Source organism: Chionomys nivalis, chromosome 3 (genome assembly GCF_950005125.1).
Source record: "Chionomys nivalis chromosome 3, mChiNiv1.1, whole genome shotgun sequence".
Lineage (NCBI taxonomy): Eukaryota > Metazoa > Chordata > Mammalia > Rodentia > Cricetidae > Chionomys > Chionomys nivalis.
The window spans coordinates 7,591,685-7,612,177 of NC_080088.1; the positions used below are offsets into that span (position 1 = coordinate 7,591,685).

Genomic DNA, 20,493 nt, shown 5'->3' on the forward strand with positions numbered 1-20,493 from the left:
GCAAGCCCAGCCCTCCCCGGCCGGTCGGGCCCGCGGAGGCGGCAGGGGGTGGTCCCGATGCCCGACGCGGGCCCCCGCAGCTCTCCCGCAGCCCCTCCCTGCCGTCCGCGGGGAGGGCCGGCGAGCTCGCAGGACTCCACGCGAGGAGGCCGGACCCTCTGCCGGTTTCCCTGGACGTACGACCCGTCCGCTCCTGCGTTGACCAAGGCGTCACGGACTCAGGGACTCAGGTCACGGGGACTGCGGGACCAGAGAGGCTCACAGGCGCCCGGCTGGGGCGAACGGCCCCGCGTGGGCGGAAACGGCTCCGCCCCTTCACCCTAAGGGGCGGACTTTCCGCCCCCGGCAGCGGTGCAATGCGGAAGAGCTGGGCCTGCTGGAGCGGAAGTGACGCCACCGGCGGCTGTAGCGGCGGCGGCTGCGGGAGAAGGAGGAGGAGGAGCCGGAGGAAGAGGTGAGGCGGCGGGCGGGGGGCGGGGAGCGGCCGCGGCCAGATCCAGCGGCAGCCGGCCGGGCGGGTGGACGCTTCCTGAGCAGCGGCGGCGGTCGCAGCCGGGACGCGAGCGGTGAGAGGCGGCTGCGGGGCGTCCCGCGGCGGGTGGTGAGGGGACCGCGGGGCGGCGGGTGACTACGGTGACAAGCGGCTGTCACCCCGCGGGCGGGAAAGGACCCGGTCAGCACAGGCTCCGGGGCATCTCTTGAGGCGCATAATGGAGGCACTGGACTGTCCGGTGCCTCCGTTTCCCCGGCTACCCCGGAACCCCTTGAGCCGCGGTGGGATCCATTCGTCACCATGACCTGCGTGACTGGGCGGAAGGCGGCGGTCACCTGTGTGGCTTTCCCTGCCCTTCGCCGCCGCCCTGGGGTGTCCGCGATGCTATAATCCCTACCCTCCTCCGGCCTCCTCAGGGGCTTTGAGGCAGCCCGATTGACCTTCCCTCCCGTCTCCTGGCCTTTTCCGCCTAAGGATCAAACCGAAGTTCCCCCATGAGTTCCCTTCCAGTAGTGACAGATCGTGAAGCAGGAAGCTGATAAACAACCCCAACCGAAAATACACTCCAGATTTTTCCTGTGGGTAAATACGGGAAATTCACCTTATCCAATTCAGTACCCGCAGTGCTAAAACCCTGCCTTTCCTTGCTGTGCCTTGAGACTTGGAAGCGTTTCCTTGTGCCTTTTGGTAGAAATTTGTTGACGCCTTATCTTTTGGAATAAATGGTTCACCCCAGATTTCTCTTTTTCTCCACCCCCGCCTCCATCAAACTTGGCAAGGAGGGACCCCTGGGTGTCTTGCAGCCCCCTGGCTTGACTTGGCTTGGTTTTCACAGGGCTCCCTCTGAAGAGAGGAGAATGGCGTTCAGCAAAGGATTTAGAATCTACCACAAATTGGATCCCCCACCGTTCAGCCTCATAGTGGAAACTCGGCATAAGGAAGAATGTCTCATGTTCGAGTCTGGGGCTGTGGCTGTGCTCTGTAAGTCACGTGTTTTAGCCTGATTATGATCTCTGTTTTGGTTGTAGCTCTGAAGTTCAACAGTTCATAAAAAAATTCTTGGAAGCCTTCTTATGGAATTTTATCTGATGGACTTATTCTTTGACTTAATTTGAATGAAACCTTGTTTCCTGTAAACTCAGACTTAGGTTTTTGTTTGGGGGAGGTGGTTCAGGAGGTGCAGATTTTGCCTGTGGGATTTTGTTTTTCTTGGGTTCTACTTCTAGAAGAGTATCTTTCTGTGAACTACTGTTCCTGTTATGTCTTATCACATGAACCCAGTAGGACAGCTGGCTTGACATCTGTAATGCCCAGAGTTTTGCAATAATATTATCTGTTATAGGTTTCTGTATTATCTTATGTTGAACCCTTATTTATTTTTGTTGTTTTTTATTTTATATATTTTTTTATATTTTGGTGTGCCTCGTGCGCATGTGTGATGTTGGTGGGTCAGACACAGGACTTCAGTTATCTAAGCAAGTGCTCTCCTGCTGATTCCTTGCCAAGTGCGCATGTGTGATGTTGGTGGGTTAGCTTCAGATCAGGCACATGATTGATCGACTTCTCCAGCCTAAGTGTTTGTATTTTCAGTAAAAACTGCAAACAGTTTCTAAAAGTTTCATGTGAGATATGCGATTGTTTTCATATTATTTAAAAATGACTTTGATTTTTAAAGAAAAGAACTACTTACTGTAGCACACGTAATCACATACAAAATAAAGATTGGGTTCATATGTGACAGGTGGATGAAAATAGAAATTCTAATTAACATTATGCTTTTTTTTTTTTACATTTAATTATTTGTGTGTAAGCGGGAGCACATGTGGGTCAGAGGTCAGCTTGTGGGAGTAGGTTCTCTCCTCCTACTATCTGTGTTCCAGTGATAGAACTCAGGTCGTTAGGCTTGGTGGCAAATGCTTTTTTCCTGCTGAGATATCTCAGTGTGCCCCATACTTCATTCTTAATATAAAACTGGGGCAGGTAATCCCAGTTTGGGGTTGTCTCAAGTATGATTTTTTAAAACAGATTTTCTAATGGTAATTATTTGTTCTTAGGATTTTTTTTTTAAGCAGTCTGTTTTAGCCTGATCCTTCATGATATAGCCAAAGCTGTTGAATTGCAGATCCCCTGCTTCCATGTCCTGAGTGCTGGGAATACAGTGTGCACAACTGTACTAGGCTGATGAGTGCTGCGGGCTGAACTCAGGCAAACACTCTGCCATCTGAGCTACATCCCAAGCCCTCTTTGATAGATTTTTCTCAGATTGTTTATAGGTCATATATTTATAAATTAAAATTACCGTTTGGGCTGGGGGCATGCTTAGTTGTAAGCATGGGGACTTGAGTGTGATCCTAGCATCCTCATGAAAGCCTGGCATGGTACTACATGCCTATAACCCTAGAACAGGGGAAGCAGAGGCAGGAAAGTCCCTGAGACTCTCTGGTCAGCTAGGCTGTCAGTTTTAAGGCAACGAGTCTGTCTCAAGAAATAATATGGAAAGCAATAATGGGAAACATCTGATATCAACCTCTGACTGCCATGTGAACTCTCATTATATATATGTGTGTGTATGTGTGTGTATTTAATATATAATAAATACATAATAAAGGAAGGTATCTGATAACAACCTCTGGCCTCCATGAATACCCTGTATGTGTGTATATATGTGATTTAATTAATAAATATAAAGGAAGACACCTGATGTCAGCCTCTGACCTCCAAGCATATTCTCATGCATTCTCATATATGTGTGTGTGTGTGTGTGTGTGTGTGTGATATTACTGTGTGTATATATGTGTGTATATGTATACACACATATGTGTACACATAATAATGTTTGAAAAACATATTTACTAACATAAGCCATAGATCTTTGAACTACTGCTCTTTTTGTAGACTCAATAAGTACAGCACATGCCGGGCGGTGGTGGCGCACGCCTTTAATCCCAGCACTCGGGAGGCAGAGGCAGGTGAATCTCTGTGAGTTCGAGACCAGCCTGGTCTACAAGAGCTAGTTCCAGGACAGGCTCCAAAACCACAGAGAAACCCTGTCTCGAAAAACCAAAAAAAAAAAAAAAAGTACAGCACATAACACTCTGACCCACGTATTTATGGATGTAGCCTGACTAGTGCAGTAAAATGTATCCTGGTGGGGAAATGGTAGTGACATAATGAACAACTCTTAAGCAAAGATCAGTATATAACAGTATATAAATATTTAGTGTATATTTTTTATACATACAGTATCATGGTTTGAAGAAAGAGGCATGAGGCTAGATACATCCAAGAAAAAGGTTAAGTAATATTTAGCATAAACTTTATTACTCTAAATTGGTTTTTATGTTTTAATAAAATAAAAATGACATGCTCTCATGTTAATCCACATAGCCTATATTTTCATACTATAGATGTACTTACACTAATGAATGCTGAAATAAAACATCAGATTGGAGGGCTTTGCTTGGTAATATAATGCCTTTCAACTGCTTGTGTTTTGGTTGACATTACCTGATTTATTAATGTTTAAATTCTAGTATATTTTAAAACTGTGGTTACTCATAATTGCGGTGGGAAGTCAGTAGGAATAAATTATGAATTTACCTGTAGTTTTAAGTTATTGCTATATGTTCGAAAAAAATCTAAGAATAATTATACTTCTAAAACCTTTAGTAGTTATCTTTTATGTCAAATAATGATTTTTAAAAGGCTCTAAAACTTTCATTTGGGGCATTAATTATGAGGTGGAATAGTATTAAGATATTATCTTAACAGTATATACTTATTTTCACTGCTGGTAATTGAAACTAAGTACTGTATATTAAGCAAGCACTCTAACACCAAGCTATATCCATAGCTCAGTTGTTTCTAATTGTGTTTTTCTTCATTGGATTTAAGCTGTGTAAGTAATTCTAAGAGGACACAAACGTTTGAATACTGCTTTTCTCTGTAAAGCTAACATAAATGGATACATACTCTCTTGGGTGTGTGTTATGTTTTCTATAAACTCTATAGCAGCACATAAAATATATTTTATTTGACTTTTTAATTGATATATAAAAAACAAAAACTACACATGTGGCTACAACACATGATGTTTCAACACATTTATATATTATAGAATGTTGAAATGGATTGGACATTTGCCATTTATGGTGAAAACATGCAAAACTCTTTAGTCTTATAGGACATTGCTACCTTTAGCTCACTACTGTGCAATAATAAAATATTAATCTTTAAGAGATAACTTCTTTCTTTTTAGATAAATTGACTTATAAAATTAGTTAGTTGCTAATTTTATGTTAAACATCTATAACCCCAACACTCAGGAGGCAGAAGCAGAAAGAGCTTGTATTTGAGGCTATCCTGGGGTACATAGCAACAGCCTGTCACACAAAAAGTTTAATTTGGCATTTGGTTTGGAGTTATACCAAGATAGATGTTGTCCTGCATGTTTGGCTTCTGAAACAACCTACAGAATTTTGAATGCCTGCTCCATTCCGGGAACTGTCCATAAGATTGGGTGTGTTCTCTTCACCTTCCCTCTTCTCAGCCACTGAATTTCAGGGCAGCCTGCCTATCAGTCTATGAGAAATGTCCTCTAAAGTCATTTGTATAGTATGTCAAAGTGTGGCCCCTGTTTTCTTAAGGTTAAAATCCTCAGCCTGTCTATCAAGGTCTTCCTTAGCCTCACTCCGCTCTTTCTGTTCAGTGGTGACCTCCTCTGGGAGATGGTTTCAGTGTTCTCCCAAAGTACTAGGACTTACCAGTCTTTATGATGTTCTTTTAGATTTGTACCGACTTAATCAGTCATTGATGTGTTGGGTTGTTTGTTTGTTGTTTTAGGTTTGTTTCTGACAGGGTCTCTCAAAGTGTAGGCTAGTCTCAAACTTGCTGTGTAGCCGAAGATGACCTTGAACTTCTGATCCTCCTAAGTGCCGAGTCCAATGGCTTTCTGTGTCTAGGCTGCACAAAATAATCATCTAGGAAGATTTCACAAATACTGGTACCTGGACTTCTTTCTCATAGTCATATCAAAATGATAATTTCTGAGCAAAACATACATGTAACTTGCTATGATATATTTACCAGGTCACCTTTTTTGACCTGTAGATTTTTATCTAAAATAACTATGTTCCAGAATTATAATACTGTGATTGTATATTATGAAGATCATCATTTTTTGAAGCCCTCAGACTGTATCAAAGGTAGTTTTTCATGACATTTTCAGTGCAGTGTTTCCATATCACATGGAACTGTATACATGTTTCTTAAGGTTTCCATAATGCTTGGCGCAGTATTTTACTCACAACTAGGGAGCGCATAGTCGATGATTGACACTAATGGGAAAGACTGCCCTACATTAGAGATTGACAGACTCAGAGCTGTCTGTTTGGAATACAGTATATTGGCTAAGCAGATGACTCCATGGATAAAGTGTTTGCTGAGCAACTCTGAGGACTTGAGTTTGGGTTCTAGCACCAACTTAAAATTTGAGCTGGGTATTGACTGGAGAGAGGCAGATCCCAGGGATGACTGACTGGTCAGCCAGTAGAGACATCGAGCTCTGGCCTCTGAGAGACACATCTGACCTGCCAGCATCTGACTTTCATATGTAATATGCAGGCAAGCACAGCTATACACACATACCCACATCCCACACACATGTATGTTTTGTATCTTTTTGTTTGTTTCTTTGTTTTGCCTTGATGGATTGAACCCAGGATTCACAGTTGTAGGCAAGCACAATACTATTGAGCTGCATTTCTTGCCCAATTTAATTTTTGATTGGCATATAATAATTTGTATAGTTTTATGGGGTACAGTGTAGTATTTCTCTATATACATACAGCATGTTATGATCAGATCAAGGTAGTTAAGCATATTTATGGTCTCAAACATTTATTGTTTTTGAACCATGCAAAATCCATTTTGAAATACACGTTATTATTGGCTATAGTTACCCTGGTGTGTAAATAGAGCAACAGAACTTATTTCTCTTATATAATTAACTTTTTATCCGCAGACAAATTTGTCCAGCGTCACTCCCATCCTCTTTGGCCATTAGTAACTGTTAACCTAGTCCATGTTTCTGTGGTACTGACTTTTCTTAGATTCCACAAATGAGTGAGATCATGTCATCAAGTGTTTGTCATGCTTCCTTGCCTATTTGCTTCACATTGTGTTCTCCAGGTCCTTCCATGCTGTGAAGATGACAATATCTTTTTCTGGCAAATGGCATTCATTGTGTGTATGTACATATACCACAAAATACCTGTTGTTGTTTGTTTTTTGTTGTTGTTGTTTGGTTGGTTTGGAAGACAGGATTTCTCTGTGTAGTTCTGAATGTCCTGTAACTTGCTTTGTAGACCAGGGTGGCCTCTGCCTCCCCAGTTCTGGGATTAAAGACATGTTTCACCACTGCCTGTCTGTTGTTGTTTTTCTATGAAATTTATTTTCTGTATTTTAGAGAATTACACTAGGTATCATGGCACACACCTGTGATTCTGCTTGCTTGAAAATTAAGATGAAAGGATCTCTGGAGCTTAGTTTGAGAGAAGCTTGGCCAACACAGTGTTTGGGGATCCGAACACTGCTTAAAAATGTTTGCATCTGCTGGCTATTGTTTATTCTGGAAACTATTAACATTCTTTTTAAATTGCTGGTCTTTGAATAGAAAATTATTTCATTGATTTTCTCTTATAATTTGAAAATTCTCCTGAGACATTCTTATCTTCAGATAACAATATATATATGTTTTTGGAAGTGTACCCATTTTTTAAAATTACCAATCCAGAAAATGTCATTTACACTGAAGTTTGTTGTCTGTGGAGCAGTGGTTCAGTGTATTAGCTAGACTGTTGCCTTGAGCAGTATACATAACAAGTATGGGTGCTTGTTCTGTTACAGCAGTACACTTTTTTTTTAACCATAAATGAATTCATTAAGAATAAAAGAAGACCAATGCTTTTTGTGTGGTTCAGTGCACACACACACACACACCAAAACAGACTTTGATAGGAGGACAAATTGCCAGATAGACCTGCTTTAAATTTACAGTCTTGTATTTTATAGTCCCTCCCATGCTTCAGTAAATAAATAATCCATTTCACAACTGTATCCTCAATAGAATAGAAAATAAAAAGGTTACTTAGTGTATGTGAAGTCTTGAATTCAGTGCCCAACATTGTATAAACATAAACACCATAAATAAAGCAAGCAAACAAAACCCAAAAGATAGGGTGAGATGATATAAATTGTAACTTAAAAGCCTTTGCCCCTTCTGAGATGACGCTCGTGTAATGGTGGTGAAGGTAACTGCTCTTTACCCTCCAGTGCTGTCATTTTCAGCCTTTCAGATAGCGTGATTTGAGTCATTTCTAGGCGTAAGTCTTGTACGTAATAGATAGCAAAGCCAGAACAGTTAATTCTGGGTCTGGTTTTACTCCAAGATCTGCTTCTGAGTTTTCTTTCTACCTAATTCTTCATATTACAGAAGTGTGAGTCATAACACTGCAACCAGTAGTACATTCTGGATTCCTTCACAGAATGTAAACTGTCCTGCTTCTATGGAACTACAGTTTGAGGAAAAATAATTGTGCAAAAGTAGTTTATTTACTAGCAGTTTACTCTGCCATCAACATGTGAAGCCCCAGATTTGTAAACCTGATTGTTCCACGGTGCCTTTGGGTCTCAATGTATTGTAGAAAACCTGTCGACCACAATAGTATTTGAGAAATCTGCTTATTAAGTAGATCCAAGCAGTAAGACTTTTTGAAAAGGGATCTTACTCAAGCCCCAGCTAGTTGGAAACTTTGTTTCTCAGGCTGGCCTCAAACTCAACAATCCTCCAGCCTCAGACCCAAGAGCAGGGATTACAGTAAACATTTAGATCCTAATAACTAGTTGCCGTTTAAGCAAAATAATGCAAACAAGAAAAAAATAATTTATTTTCTTAATAAATAACCGTAGTTACTAATGGGATGTGCATGCTGTTGAGTTAAAAGAGCTTTCACACCGTGGAAAAGCTGCTCTTCTCACTTACTGTTCTATGTTGGTTTTTGAGGAGAATTGTCATTTAGCACAGGAACTGCCAGAACCCTAACTTCCCAAAGTCGGGTCATGGAATGGATCCTCTGCAGTCATATATTAAGCTCTGGCCACCTCAGGCTAATAGTTTATCTGATATCCAAAATCTGTTAGAGCCTTTGGTGTTTTCTCCAACTTAAAATATCCTTTTCCCCAGTTCACTGCAGTGCCCCGAGGAGTCTATTACAGTTCAGGAGTGTGGCGGTCACATGCTTTATTCCTTTCAATTTTGTGCCTTATGATTTGTCCGTGTTTGTCAGGTATGGAAGTGTGACTTCAAAAGATTAAATCTCCCCGGCATGCCCTTAATCCTTACACTCAAGCTGGAGCAGAGGCAGGCGGATCTCTTAGTTCGAGGCCAGCCTGGTCTACAGAGCAAATTCTAGGACAGCCAGGACTACACAAAGAAACCCTGTCTCAAATAACCAAAATTCCAATGAAGTCCTTTCATTTGCTTCTGCTGTTGTGAGGTGATGGTTCTTAGTTTCCTGAGTAGGAAATGAGGAGCAAAAGGAACAGCAGGGCCTGGAGAGAGACAGGAGCTCCAAGGTTAAGGGCACTGGCTTCCTTTCCAGAGGACCTAGCTTCAATTCCCAGCACCCACATGACAGATTATAACCATCTTTAACTACAGTTCCAGGGAATCTGCTACCCTCTTCTGTCTTCAACTGGAACCAGACATGCACATAGTACATAGATATATATGCAGATACAACACTCAAACACATAAAAATAAACTTTAAAAAAATTAGATATCCCTTCTCAAAAAAGAAAGGCAAACCCATAGAAAAGTTTTCAGTTAAAAGTGAGGTTGGTAGTGTTTTCTAGTAAGAAAATTAGTAAATTTATATTTTGCCTATAATTTATTATTCTGTTAGTATATAGAAGTATGATTAGATTTTAAAAATATGGCCATTAAGAATACAATTGTTTCCTGGGCCAACTTGAATGTCAGCTTGTAAAATTTTGAATGCCAAGTGTAATAAGCAGCAGTGACAAGCAGTGCATTTTTTTTTAAATTGCCAAATGCTGCCAGTCAGCATGGTTGCCCTTTAGATAAGCTGCAGTGTCCCTTTTTTAAAACATAAGTGAGGGAAGGAGTGACTTTAGAGCTGACTTTTTAAATATAAGATGAAGTTTAGTTAATGTTAAAATTGTTTGTGTTAAAATTGTGATGTTTTTATATAAAAATTGAAATGTACATATTTAATAGAAAGTAAAAAGTAGCTTTAACATCAACTTTTAAAAAATTCAGGGGGCTGGAGAGATGGCTCAGTGATTAAGAGCACTGGCTGCTCTTCCAGAGGTCCTGAGTTCAATTCCCAGCAACCACATGGTGGCTCACAACCATCTGTAATGAGATCTGGCACTCTCCTCTGGTGTGGGGCATACATGGAGGCAAAATGTTGTATACATAATAAATAAATAAATCTTAAAAAAAAAAAGTCAGCCCAGACCTGAAAGTGAAGCAGTAGCAGGAAGTGTCCAAACGGAGGAGCAAGTCAGCAGTTCCATTGCTTTCATTTCCTTCTTCACCTTGCTGTGGGCAAATAAAGAAGGAAGATAGGGCCTCTCCCTGTAGCACAAATAATAAAAACCCAGAGACAGACGTTAGGATTCAACCTGAAGATCAGAAAAGCAAAACAGCCAGCCACTAGAGAGACCTTTTACCTCTACCAAGTCTGCAGACCAAAAGGGCAAGATCCTGTCTCCACGAATCCTCAGACTCCACACTCTGGTGAGTTCCTGTCGCCTCCCCTTTATACTCCTCTCTCCACCCAGTCATATCGCTCCTCTCTCCATCTCCCTAGAGTTGGGATTAAAGGTGTGTGGCTCTCCAACACTTAACATTAAAGGTGTGAGCCACCACTCCCTGGCCTGTATGGCTGGCTAGTGTGGCTGCTTTATTTATTGAAACACAAATAATATACCACTGTGTCTCCCCCTGAATAGTAAAGCTGCAGTAGGTGACATTTTATTACACGGTCTTGGGTCTTTCTATTCTAACTTAGTCTGAAACACAAATAGCCCAGAAATACAAGTAAGACTTTTGCTTCTGACTGTGCTGGAGCAGCAGGACCTGGAGTTTGCTTCCTATCTGAGAACAGCTACAGAAAACTAAATGGAATGAACACAGTGCTTTTCAGATACCAGCAGGTAGGTCAGATTGAATATTATCTCATTAATGGAGCAAAGGAGCTCCAGACTAAATTCCTCTTTGGTCCTACCTAACAAAATTTAAGACCCCAAAGACTCTGCTTTTGTCTCCCAAATTATTATTTCTAGTAATTTTAAGTTTCAAATAACTGTTCTCAGAAGTTTAAGAAATATGTATGTTTGTGTGTGTATCTCTATCTATATGGCTGATATATACACATACCTATAAAACAAAATTTGTGTGTTACATGATGCATGCATATCATTCAACCCATACTCACATTGAAAGTTAGTTTACATGCAAAGAAGCAGCAAATACACTTTATAATGAGAAGAAAAGTCAATCTGTAGAAACAGATGTTAGTGTTCGTAAGGGACATTGAAACACCCTTGAAAAATATATTCCATATGTTCAAGAAGTAAAGTATGAGCATATTAAAGACATGAAAAACATGGCTCACATGACTTATTCAGAGTGGAAATAACAGTGGCATTGTACACTGACTCCAGAAGGCTCGTTGGAAAAGCTTAATGATCCAGAACAGACGGACTAGCTTAAAGACACAGAGATGAAAATTATCCAAAGGACACACACAGAGGGAAAAGGCCAGTGTAAAGAGGTTGCATGGGTGAGTTGTGGTGCAGCTTCAGGCGGCCTAACATCCATGTGTGACTGGAAGGAAGGGGAAGGAAGGGTCTGAAGAAATGACAGCTGGTGATTTCCCAAAGTTGGTGGAAACTGTAAATCTACAAATCTAAGAAGTTAAATCAACACCAGGTAGAAGAAACATGAAGAAATTTTGTGATGCAAAATCAGAAGATGATGAATCAATTCAGAAGCAGAGAAAAGGAATACCTATGCAAACAAAAGAGTAGCAGGCAAGAATGATCTTGTGCTTTTCCTTAGAAGCAGCCCAAGCAAGAGAACATAGAGAAACGGCATGTACTGAAAGGGGTGACAGAACCAAGTGGCCCACTTGGGGCTCTGTGCAGCCTCTGAAGGAAGATGGGCTTCCCCACACATCCAGAAGAGGAGGAATCTGGACTCAGTGTGATGGGTAGCAGAGAAACTGGGTTGCTTCTGTTTGCTGGGGAGTCTGCAGAGGTGGCTGTGAAAGAAACACAGGGAGCGGAGACACTAAGGTGTGGGATGGACTGTCACACTGGGCTAGCAATGCTGCGTACTGAAAAGAGGCACTTTGCATTTTGATTTGCTTATTTGAATTTATAAGATTATTAATAAAAATTTGTGTTTTATCTTTGTGTGTGTGTATTGGTTTGTTTGAGGTGTGGAGTGTCACATTGTAGTCCAGACTGGTCTGATCTGTAACTCATTGGGTTAAATTGTGGTAATTCTCCTGCTTCAGCTTCCTGAGTGTGGGAGTTATAGCATGAGCTCCCATATCTGACTTGTGTTTTATTTGCAAGCTAAAATCGAGCTAGACAATTGGAAAGAGAAACAAACAAACATATTTCCTATTAGGTTATTCTCTGTTAGTATTCCTGTATATTAAATGTTATACTCTTTAATGTTCCTTATCTATAGTCTTCATATATATGTGTGTGTGTATGTATATATATATATACATATATATATATTTCTTTTAAGTCTAACTTACTGTTGAAGGCGTGTTCCTTATAGAAACTATTCTTAATGGTAAGAATTTATCATGGGTTGTGTGTTATCCTGTTCTCTAGTAACTATAGTATTGCTGCAGCCTATATTGAATTGCTTTATTGAAATGTAGACTAACAGTCTTTTAATATCCTGTGGACCACATGTGAAGTATAGACAGGATGACCTTATACTTTGTGGATTCTGGCTACTTGTTCATTAGTGCTTGTTAGTTGTTTGTCTCTGTTAACATTGAAATGTGTCTTGACCTATCTTATTTAATGATTCTCTTGGAAAATGTTGTCAGAAACCTAGTTGTCAGCAGTTGCTGGGAAGCTGCATGGGATTGATGGAGAGCTGATTGTGCAGGATGACGCTGTTGGATCCAGTGTGTTAATGCTTTAGTAGTGGATTAGAACTCCATTAGAACTGGCCTGTTGTTGTGGGACTGAGCCCAGAGCCATGGACATCTTCCATTGAGCTACATCCACGGTCCTTTCATATTTTTATCTTGAAACAGGTTCTTGATAAATTGCCCACACCTGCCTTGAGCTTATGATCCTTTGGTCTCAGCCTGCTGCTGAAGAAACTGGATTAACAGACATTGTTGCCGTGCCTGACAGTCTGCTAGGACTTAGCATTTGCTTCCTCTTCTGTTCTATCAGGAACTGAGAATCTTGTCACAGGCCTACCTAGTACACAGTAGACATTCACTGAATACTTTGAGCAAATAAGGTTATTTTTTTAAAAGTGTTGACAGTATTTGGATGTATAGGTTATAGGTTATATAGAACAGTAATTTGTTTCATGTCTTTCATTTGTAGTTTTGATATTTTAATTTTGTTTTGTATAATTTAATCAAAAAATCTTTACCTTATAAATTTTTTTGTTTTATGTGTGATGAAATGGAAACAGGCCCTACTGCTAGCTAGTCATATGATTGTGGATGAATCAGATAATTGCTAGTCTTTTTCTTCTGAAAATGAGAAGCTTGGACTACATGATCTCTAGTACCCTCTAGATGTTCTATACTAAAGTGCTGTTTGCATGCAAATAGGCTGACCACAAATTGCTACCCATGCAACCACAGGCAAATTGTGATTCTAGGAGCAGCATTCTAATTTGCAACTCCCACGCCCTGCCTTTTTGAGAGTGGATCTTGATAATGTAGTCTAGTATGTGGTGTGTAGCAGGGAACTCTGTTTAGCCCGCTGCCCTCGAACTCAGTCCTCCTCTCTCAGACTTCAGGAATGCCAGGATTACATGCTCTGTGCTGTATTGACCCACAGTCTGTTGCTTGATCTTCTAGCTCAGTTGGAGAAGTACAGTCTAATCCCAGTCTGGAAGGTTTGAGCCAAAAGAATGTCTACATCGAATAGCACAGTCTTCTTGAGTAGCTCTGCTATCTAGTTGGAAGTATTGTAATTCGCTGAAAGTTAGAGAAGTTTACGTTGAATTCAATCCTTCAAGTGCCGCTTAATTTAATATAAAAAGCTTAACGTTTTGGGCTAGGATAACATACCAGTTTTGTTATTTGCTTTTTAGATAATAGAGTTGAAATGAAGATGTGAATTTTATGCATCATAAATATTTCAGTGTGTTTTAAAGATATGGGTTGAGTTTTTGTTGTTAGTGGCTTTTCTGAGGCAAAGCCTTACATGTCTTGAACTTCCCATGAGCCTCCTGCCTCAGCCTCTTAACTCTGGGTGGGGGTGCAGGGAGGCACCATGAGCTCTCCATTCGTTTGTTAAATCTAATTATCTCATCATCAAGACATTTGAAATTTAACAATGGTTCTAAAAATATCAAATATGTAATCAGCATTCAGATTACTCTGGTGCCTCAAAGATGTTTTCATGAGAATAAGTGTTTATTGTTTATTGCACTTACCTTAAGATTATGTTCTATGACCTTATTGATATAACATGTTCTCTAGCAGGCAAAATCTGAAAGCCCCTGTAGCACGAATTCTAATTGATCTTAATAAATAAAACCTGGAGTCAGATATTAGGGAACGAAAGCTGAAGGAATAGAGAAGCAGTGTGGCTAGCCACTAGCGAGACTTTTACCTCTACCAGTGCTCAGACCCAAGGGGTGATCCTGTCCTCAGACTGCATCCTCAGACTGCACTGAACTCCTGTCTCCTCCCATTTTATCTTCCTCTCTCCACCCAGCCATATCCTTTCCTGTCTCTACCTCCCTAGTGCCTGCACTAAAGCCATTGGACTACCTGTTAAAACACAAGCGAAATATTACTACAGCCTTCAGATATTTATTAGTTTTAGCGATATGCAGATACATTTGAAATATACATGTAAAAAGTAATAAAATACAGAGGAGCTAGATTAATTCGTAAGGTAGCTCTATGTGCTTAGAAACCTATATTTTCTTTTTTCCTTATCATTTTTATTGTTTTTATTGCACTATACATATTTTTCCACACCCCTCCCTTCCTCCTCTTTTCTCTTCTACCCTCTCCCATGACCCACATGCTCCCAATTTACTCAGGAGATCTTGTCTTTTTCTTCTTCCTATTGAGATTCATGTGTGTCTCTTAGGGTCCTCTTTGTTGTCTAGGTTCTCTGGGGTTGTAGACTGTAGGATGGTTTTTCTTTGTTTTATGTCTAAAAGCTACTTATGAGTGAATACATATTTGTCTTTCTGGGTTTGGATTACCTTACTCAATACTTTTTTTTCTCATCTTCCATTTGCCTGCACATTTCAAGATGTCATTATTTTTTCCACTGAGTAGTATTCCATTGTGTAAATGTACCACATTAATCTATATTTTCATGCTTGAAACCTAAGAAAACATTAGACCCAAATGAATGATAGAGCTAACTGCGGCATGGGAAAAGGAGTTGTTCTCTTTAAATAAGCCCTTGTTTATCCCTGGTATATGGTGGCAGTCGTACCTTAGAAGCCAAGGTTTGCTTTTGCTTGTTTTTAAACATGTGAACTACAAAAGCAGAGGCCTGGTTGCCATAATTGGACTGCTGAAAGTCTTGATCACTCAGAATCACTCCTAACACAGTGGGCTTCTTGGACATCCAGACCCACTTGGTTAGCAGTCAGTAGCTTGTGAGAAGAAAGGTTTGTTTTTCCCAGTGTTTTGTTTGTCTAATAATCACCGTCAGTAGAAAGGGGAATGCAAACTTGTGTACAGAAGACCAGGTGCAGTGGATGCTGGGGCAGGAAAGTGAGCTGTGCTTCTGTATCACCTGTCCCCACCTTGATTCTGCTCATGCTCCTTCCTTTCCTCTTTGCTGAGCCCTGCCCCTGAAGCCTTGGCCAGCAGTCACTTAGCAGGCTTGTTCTCCACACCCTCCTTCCTGTGCCCACCCTCCCTCACCACACTTGAGATTTTCTAGGCTTTACTTAGGATTGTTAAATGCCATCTTTTGCAATGAGAACATTGGGATTCTTTCCTTGGAAGGGAAAGCTTTTTGTAAAATGTATTGTGTTCAAGTTAGCAAAACATGCCCTTTTGTGCTATAAGCTCAGGGTTTGTTTTCCCTTGAAGTGAGTTTCTAGTGCAGCTGGGATGTTCAGTGTCTCTTAGGTCGCTGTCACACTGAGGGGTGAAAAAAATCCAGCCGGCTTCAATTGCTATTAGTATACAAGTGGCAAACTATAGAATAAAAGGAAAGAGTTACTTTTAATTGAGTGAAAAGGGCAAAACTCCAGGAAGTGCATTTAGCTAAGATTGAAGGATGGTAATATTTGAGAATAGGAAGATGACTAGTGGCAGTTCCAGATGGAGAGAACATGCTGAGCAGAGGACGAGGGGAACGCGGGCGTGTGGACAGCGGTTATGCTTTTGGGCTGAACCCGGTGTGCTGGGAGGTCATGAGAGGGAAAGGAAGACAGGAGAATTGCGCATGGTATTTTCAAGTGCTGCGTTTCATATCAAGGTCATACACATATTCTAATATGGTATAAGTGCTCTTATTCCAGACAGTCTCTTCATAGTTGAAGATTCTTATATTATTTTCTAAAATGGGATTGTCGGGGAAGTGGGACAGTGATCACGAGTACCCCGTATCATCTGTTTTGGAAGCTCGCATAAAATACGGAAATCTTTTTCTCCACTTAAAGGCTCACCCCAGCTCTCAGTAGGCTGAGGCAGGAAGATGATGAAATCAAGATTATTCTGGGCTACACAGTGAGACTGTCTCCGAAAAAAATGATAAAGGGAAAACAGGGTATTGTAAGAGTTTATCTTACTGATGCCGTCTAGAGACATCTATCTAAGTTTAACAAGGTGAAACAATTTTAAACATACAGAAAAGTTGAAGTTCAGGTAAAAAAAAAAAGATATTTTCTTACCCATTTGAGAGTAGGTTGTTGACATGATACCCTATTACCCCAGATACTTTACTATGTATTTCCTTACATCCTCTTGCGTAAAAGTATACAGTGGTACTGGCCATTGCTAATGATCAGACCCTGTTCCACTTTTACCAGTTGCAGCAATGCTTTTTGTAATGAAAAGATCCAGTTCAGATCTGCACAGTAGTCAGGTCTTAATCTCCTCAGCTCTAGAAGAACCGCGGTCTAACACTGGACCCTAAGCCCTGTGCCCATGAAGAGCAGCAGTGCTGTTGTTGAGCAGGACGCCCCTCCTGGCTGTGCTGCTTCCGCTGTCCCACAGCCTCAGCAGGGCTGCTACAGAGTGACACTGGGTTTCCCAGTCAGGTGGAAGCTTTCAACTGTCTCATTACTGTCGGTATTCTCTCTGGTAACTGGCAAAGGTAATGGTTTGCCAGGCATGTCTTGTAGGCTTTTCCCTGCCTTTATGATTGTTTTGAGGACTTTGAGATGATAAAAATGCCCATTTCCTTGTGGAACTTCTAGTCTATAAGCCTGTTTGGGGAGTAATAACGCATTATTCCTTGTGTTGCTTGTGTTCCACACTTTTCAGTACTCTTGAACATGTAACAAGGAACCCATTCTAAGTAAAGAGCAGGAGTAGGTAGTTCTTTCAGGGCCCCCCAGTGTAGCCCTGGCTAGCCTGGGACTCTGGAAACCAGATGACCTGCCTCTGCCTCCCCAGTGCAAAGATTAGCGTATGAGTCATCACACCCAGCAAAGCTCCATTCTCTCCAATGCTGGCTCCTTAGTAGCCAATTTAAGCCAATTTCCTTGTAGGTCAAATGGAAATTGTAGCTTTGTTCCTTAGGTTATTGTGAAAATTGAATAATGCATACAAACACCTGGCTTGTGCTGCTGTCAGAATAATCGGGAGATAATAAACAAGTACTTCAGCAGCAATTTTAAAATGCCATTTTAGAGTTGCTGGCAATAGCTTAAAAGGAAAACAAAACCCCTGGCAGGAAAAATGCATTCTCATCTATTCCTGCGTGCGTGCGTGCGTGCGTGCGTGCGTGCGTGTGTGTGTGTGTGTGTGTGTGTGTGTGCGTGCTCTAAGAAGATAATTCCAGGGGCTGGAGAGATGGCTCAGCGGTTAAGAGCATTGCCTGCTCTTCCAAAGTCCTGAGTTCAATTCCCAGCAACCACATGGTGGCTCACAACCATCTGTAATGAGGTCTGGTGCCCTCTTCTGGCCTTCAGGGATACATGCAGACAGACTATTGTTTACATAATAAATATTTAAAAAAAAAAAAAAGAAGAAGAAGATAATTCCAAAGAACAGATAACTAAACAACTTGGCATTTGCTTGCATATTTGAGCTGGATGACAGTGTAATAGAAGGATTGTCATTGGGCCTGAGCTGGTATTTATCTGGTGTGCAATTGAGGAGAAAGTAGTTGTTATTAGACAGTATTTCTTGATAATTTAAGTTACAGAGAGATTGTTCATATGGGAAGGGAATGACTTAGTATTAAATTACATTTGCTTTTAAACTCTTGCTGGCTGCTGTCGTTGAACCAAATGATGAGTGCTGCTAGCACTAATCCATCAGTAATTCCTACATTACCATGTTGATAGTGACGTTTTAAATTCATACAGCGTGTAGCCTATGGGATACTGTAGAGCTTTCTCACCTGGAAACCACACCTTCTGCCAGGAGAAATAGACTGAGTGTTTTGCACATCTGCTTTTTTGTGTAGTATACATACTTAAAAAAAATCAGTTGGGCGGTGGTGATGCACGCTTTTAATTCCAGCACTTAGGAGGCAGAGGCAGGTAAATCTCTATGAGGCCATCATGGTTTACAGTGCTGGATAAGTGTTCTGCCACTGAATAAACTCTCAGCCCTACCCATGGTACCCTGAATGAGGAAGTACGGTATTTAAGGAAGGCAAATCTGGTTTCCTTTAGAAAACAGAATTCAATTTATATTGTAAAATTTTATGTTTGTATTGAACATTAGAAGAAGTTAGATGTAACATAGAGCAATACCAGGGGCATCAGGAATGTGGAGTAAGACACTTCTAGTGTCATGCAAAAATTCTTCCCCACTCCAGTTTCGTACTGGTTAGAGAAAGGCCCACACTTAATTATGAACACATTAGAGAATGTGATGATAATTGAGTCATTTAGCGTTTGGTGTGCTGCCAGCTAGCTGAGCACAAGTCACTGGATGGTAAAAGTGAGGCTTACAAGGAAGAAGCTTGAGTGGATAATCTGAAGAGAAGCAGATCCGGAGGTTAGATACTTTGTAGAACTCGGGGAAGAACTTTAAGATAAAAGAAGAGTGTGTAATCCAAGTGGCTAGGAGTGTTAGGTAAACGGAGGCTGAGCAGAGCCCTTTGCCAGCAGTGGAGATAGACAGGATCTGGGGAGGCTGGAGCCGTCTGCGCACTTGCTTCCTAGAGCAGCAGGTGCGCCCTGCCAAGGTTCCGAAGTTGTGAGGTGTAGACAGAGGACAGGGTGAGAGTGGTGTTAGCAGGCCAGCAGTGTGACCTAGCGGGCCAGGCAGCCAGCTGCCGGAGAGGAGGAAGTAGGACAGGAACCTGGTGGGTTTCTTTCTGAATTCCACTTTCCAATGTGTTACTTGGAATTTTTTGAAAGACTAGATATGGTTTATTTTTCTTTGGTTCTTTGATAAATTGTAAGAGTAAGAGTGTATCTGTTAAATGTTAGGAGGGTTTTTCCTTTAAACTTTGTGGATATTTTTGTTGTTGCTGGTTTTTCTTTCAGTAGACTAACCATAGGAGCCTGCTCTAGGGAAACTATTGTTTAAATGGTACTTATTAACAAGATAACATCAGCTTCTAGAAGGAAGAAAGGCAAAGGGCAGTAAAGACTGCCCCACTGCTGTGCTAAACTTTCTGGTCAACAAGTGGCTTACAGCATTGTACCTGTTTATAGTGGTATATCAATTATATTTTAATAAATAAAGCTTGCCTGAAGACCAAAACACAAAACAGCCCCATTAGTCAGCCATACAGGCCAGGGAGTGATGTCACACACCTTTAATCTCAGAACAGAGATAGAGGCAGATCTCTGTGAGTTCAAGGCCACCCTGGGCTACACAGATTGAATCTGTCTAAAAGAGAAACAGAGCTCACACAAAGGCCATCCCAGCACTTGGGATCACGCGTCTTTAATCCCAGCACTAGGGAGGTGGAGACAGGAACTATATGGCTGGGTGGAGAGAGGAATATAAAGGGGGAAGTGCAAAGAACTCAGTGGAGTGTGGAGTCTGAGATTGGTGGAGAAAATGACAGGATCACCTCTCTTTTTTTTTTTTTTTTTTTTTTTTTTTTGTCTGAGCCTTGGTAGAGGTAAAAGGTCTAGAGAGTGGCTTGACTGCTTTGCTTCTCTGATCTTCAGCTTGAACCCCAGTATCTGTCTCTGGGTTTATATTATTTGTGCTATACCTGTTTATTCAGTTTCTGTGTTCAGGCACTATTCTAAGTGTCAAGGATTAAAGGGTGAATAAGACAGGTCATCAGTGAGAAAAGATGAATTACTTAGGTGGTTGGAATTATTTAACTCCAACAAGAAGGCTGTATCACTAGTTGGGGAAAATGCCTAATATAATACATTGGTGTTAAGGCCCCATTGCTGAAGGCAATACCTATATAGAACATGGAGATGTGGAGCTGGCACCTACATAGAACCTTCATATTATGTTTCAGCGTCTTCAACACAGAAAGACATTCTGCATATTATCAAAAAAGTAATGTAAACACCAAAACAGCCACCATTGTGTCTGTCTGCAAGAGATGCT

The 20,493-nt window shown here is 41.1% G+C and overlaps 1 protein-coding gene across 21 annotated transcripts in view; it reads left to right on the forward strand.

Moving 5' to 3' along the window:
• Positions 1-268: 268 nt before the first annotated feature.
• The window catches only part of Synj1 (synaptojanin 1), an 83,488-nt gene continuing 63,263 nt past the window's right edge, over positions 269-20,493 (forward strand). For 11 of the 21 annotated variants that reach the window (XM_057765736.1, XM_057765737.1, XM_057765732.1 and 8 more), the window contains exons 1-2: positions 270-454; positions 1,329-1,474. In XM_057765736.1, the coding sequence (XP_057621719.1) occupies positions 357-454; positions 1,329-1,474 (244 nt within the window). In that variant the 5' untranslated portion in view covers positions 270-356. Of the gene's footprint in view, positions 455-1,328; positions 1,475-20,493 lie in introns of all 21 variants that reach the window. The other 10 variants (XM_057765730.1, XM_057765731.1, XM_057765734.1 and 7 more) reach the window with 2 other exon arrangements.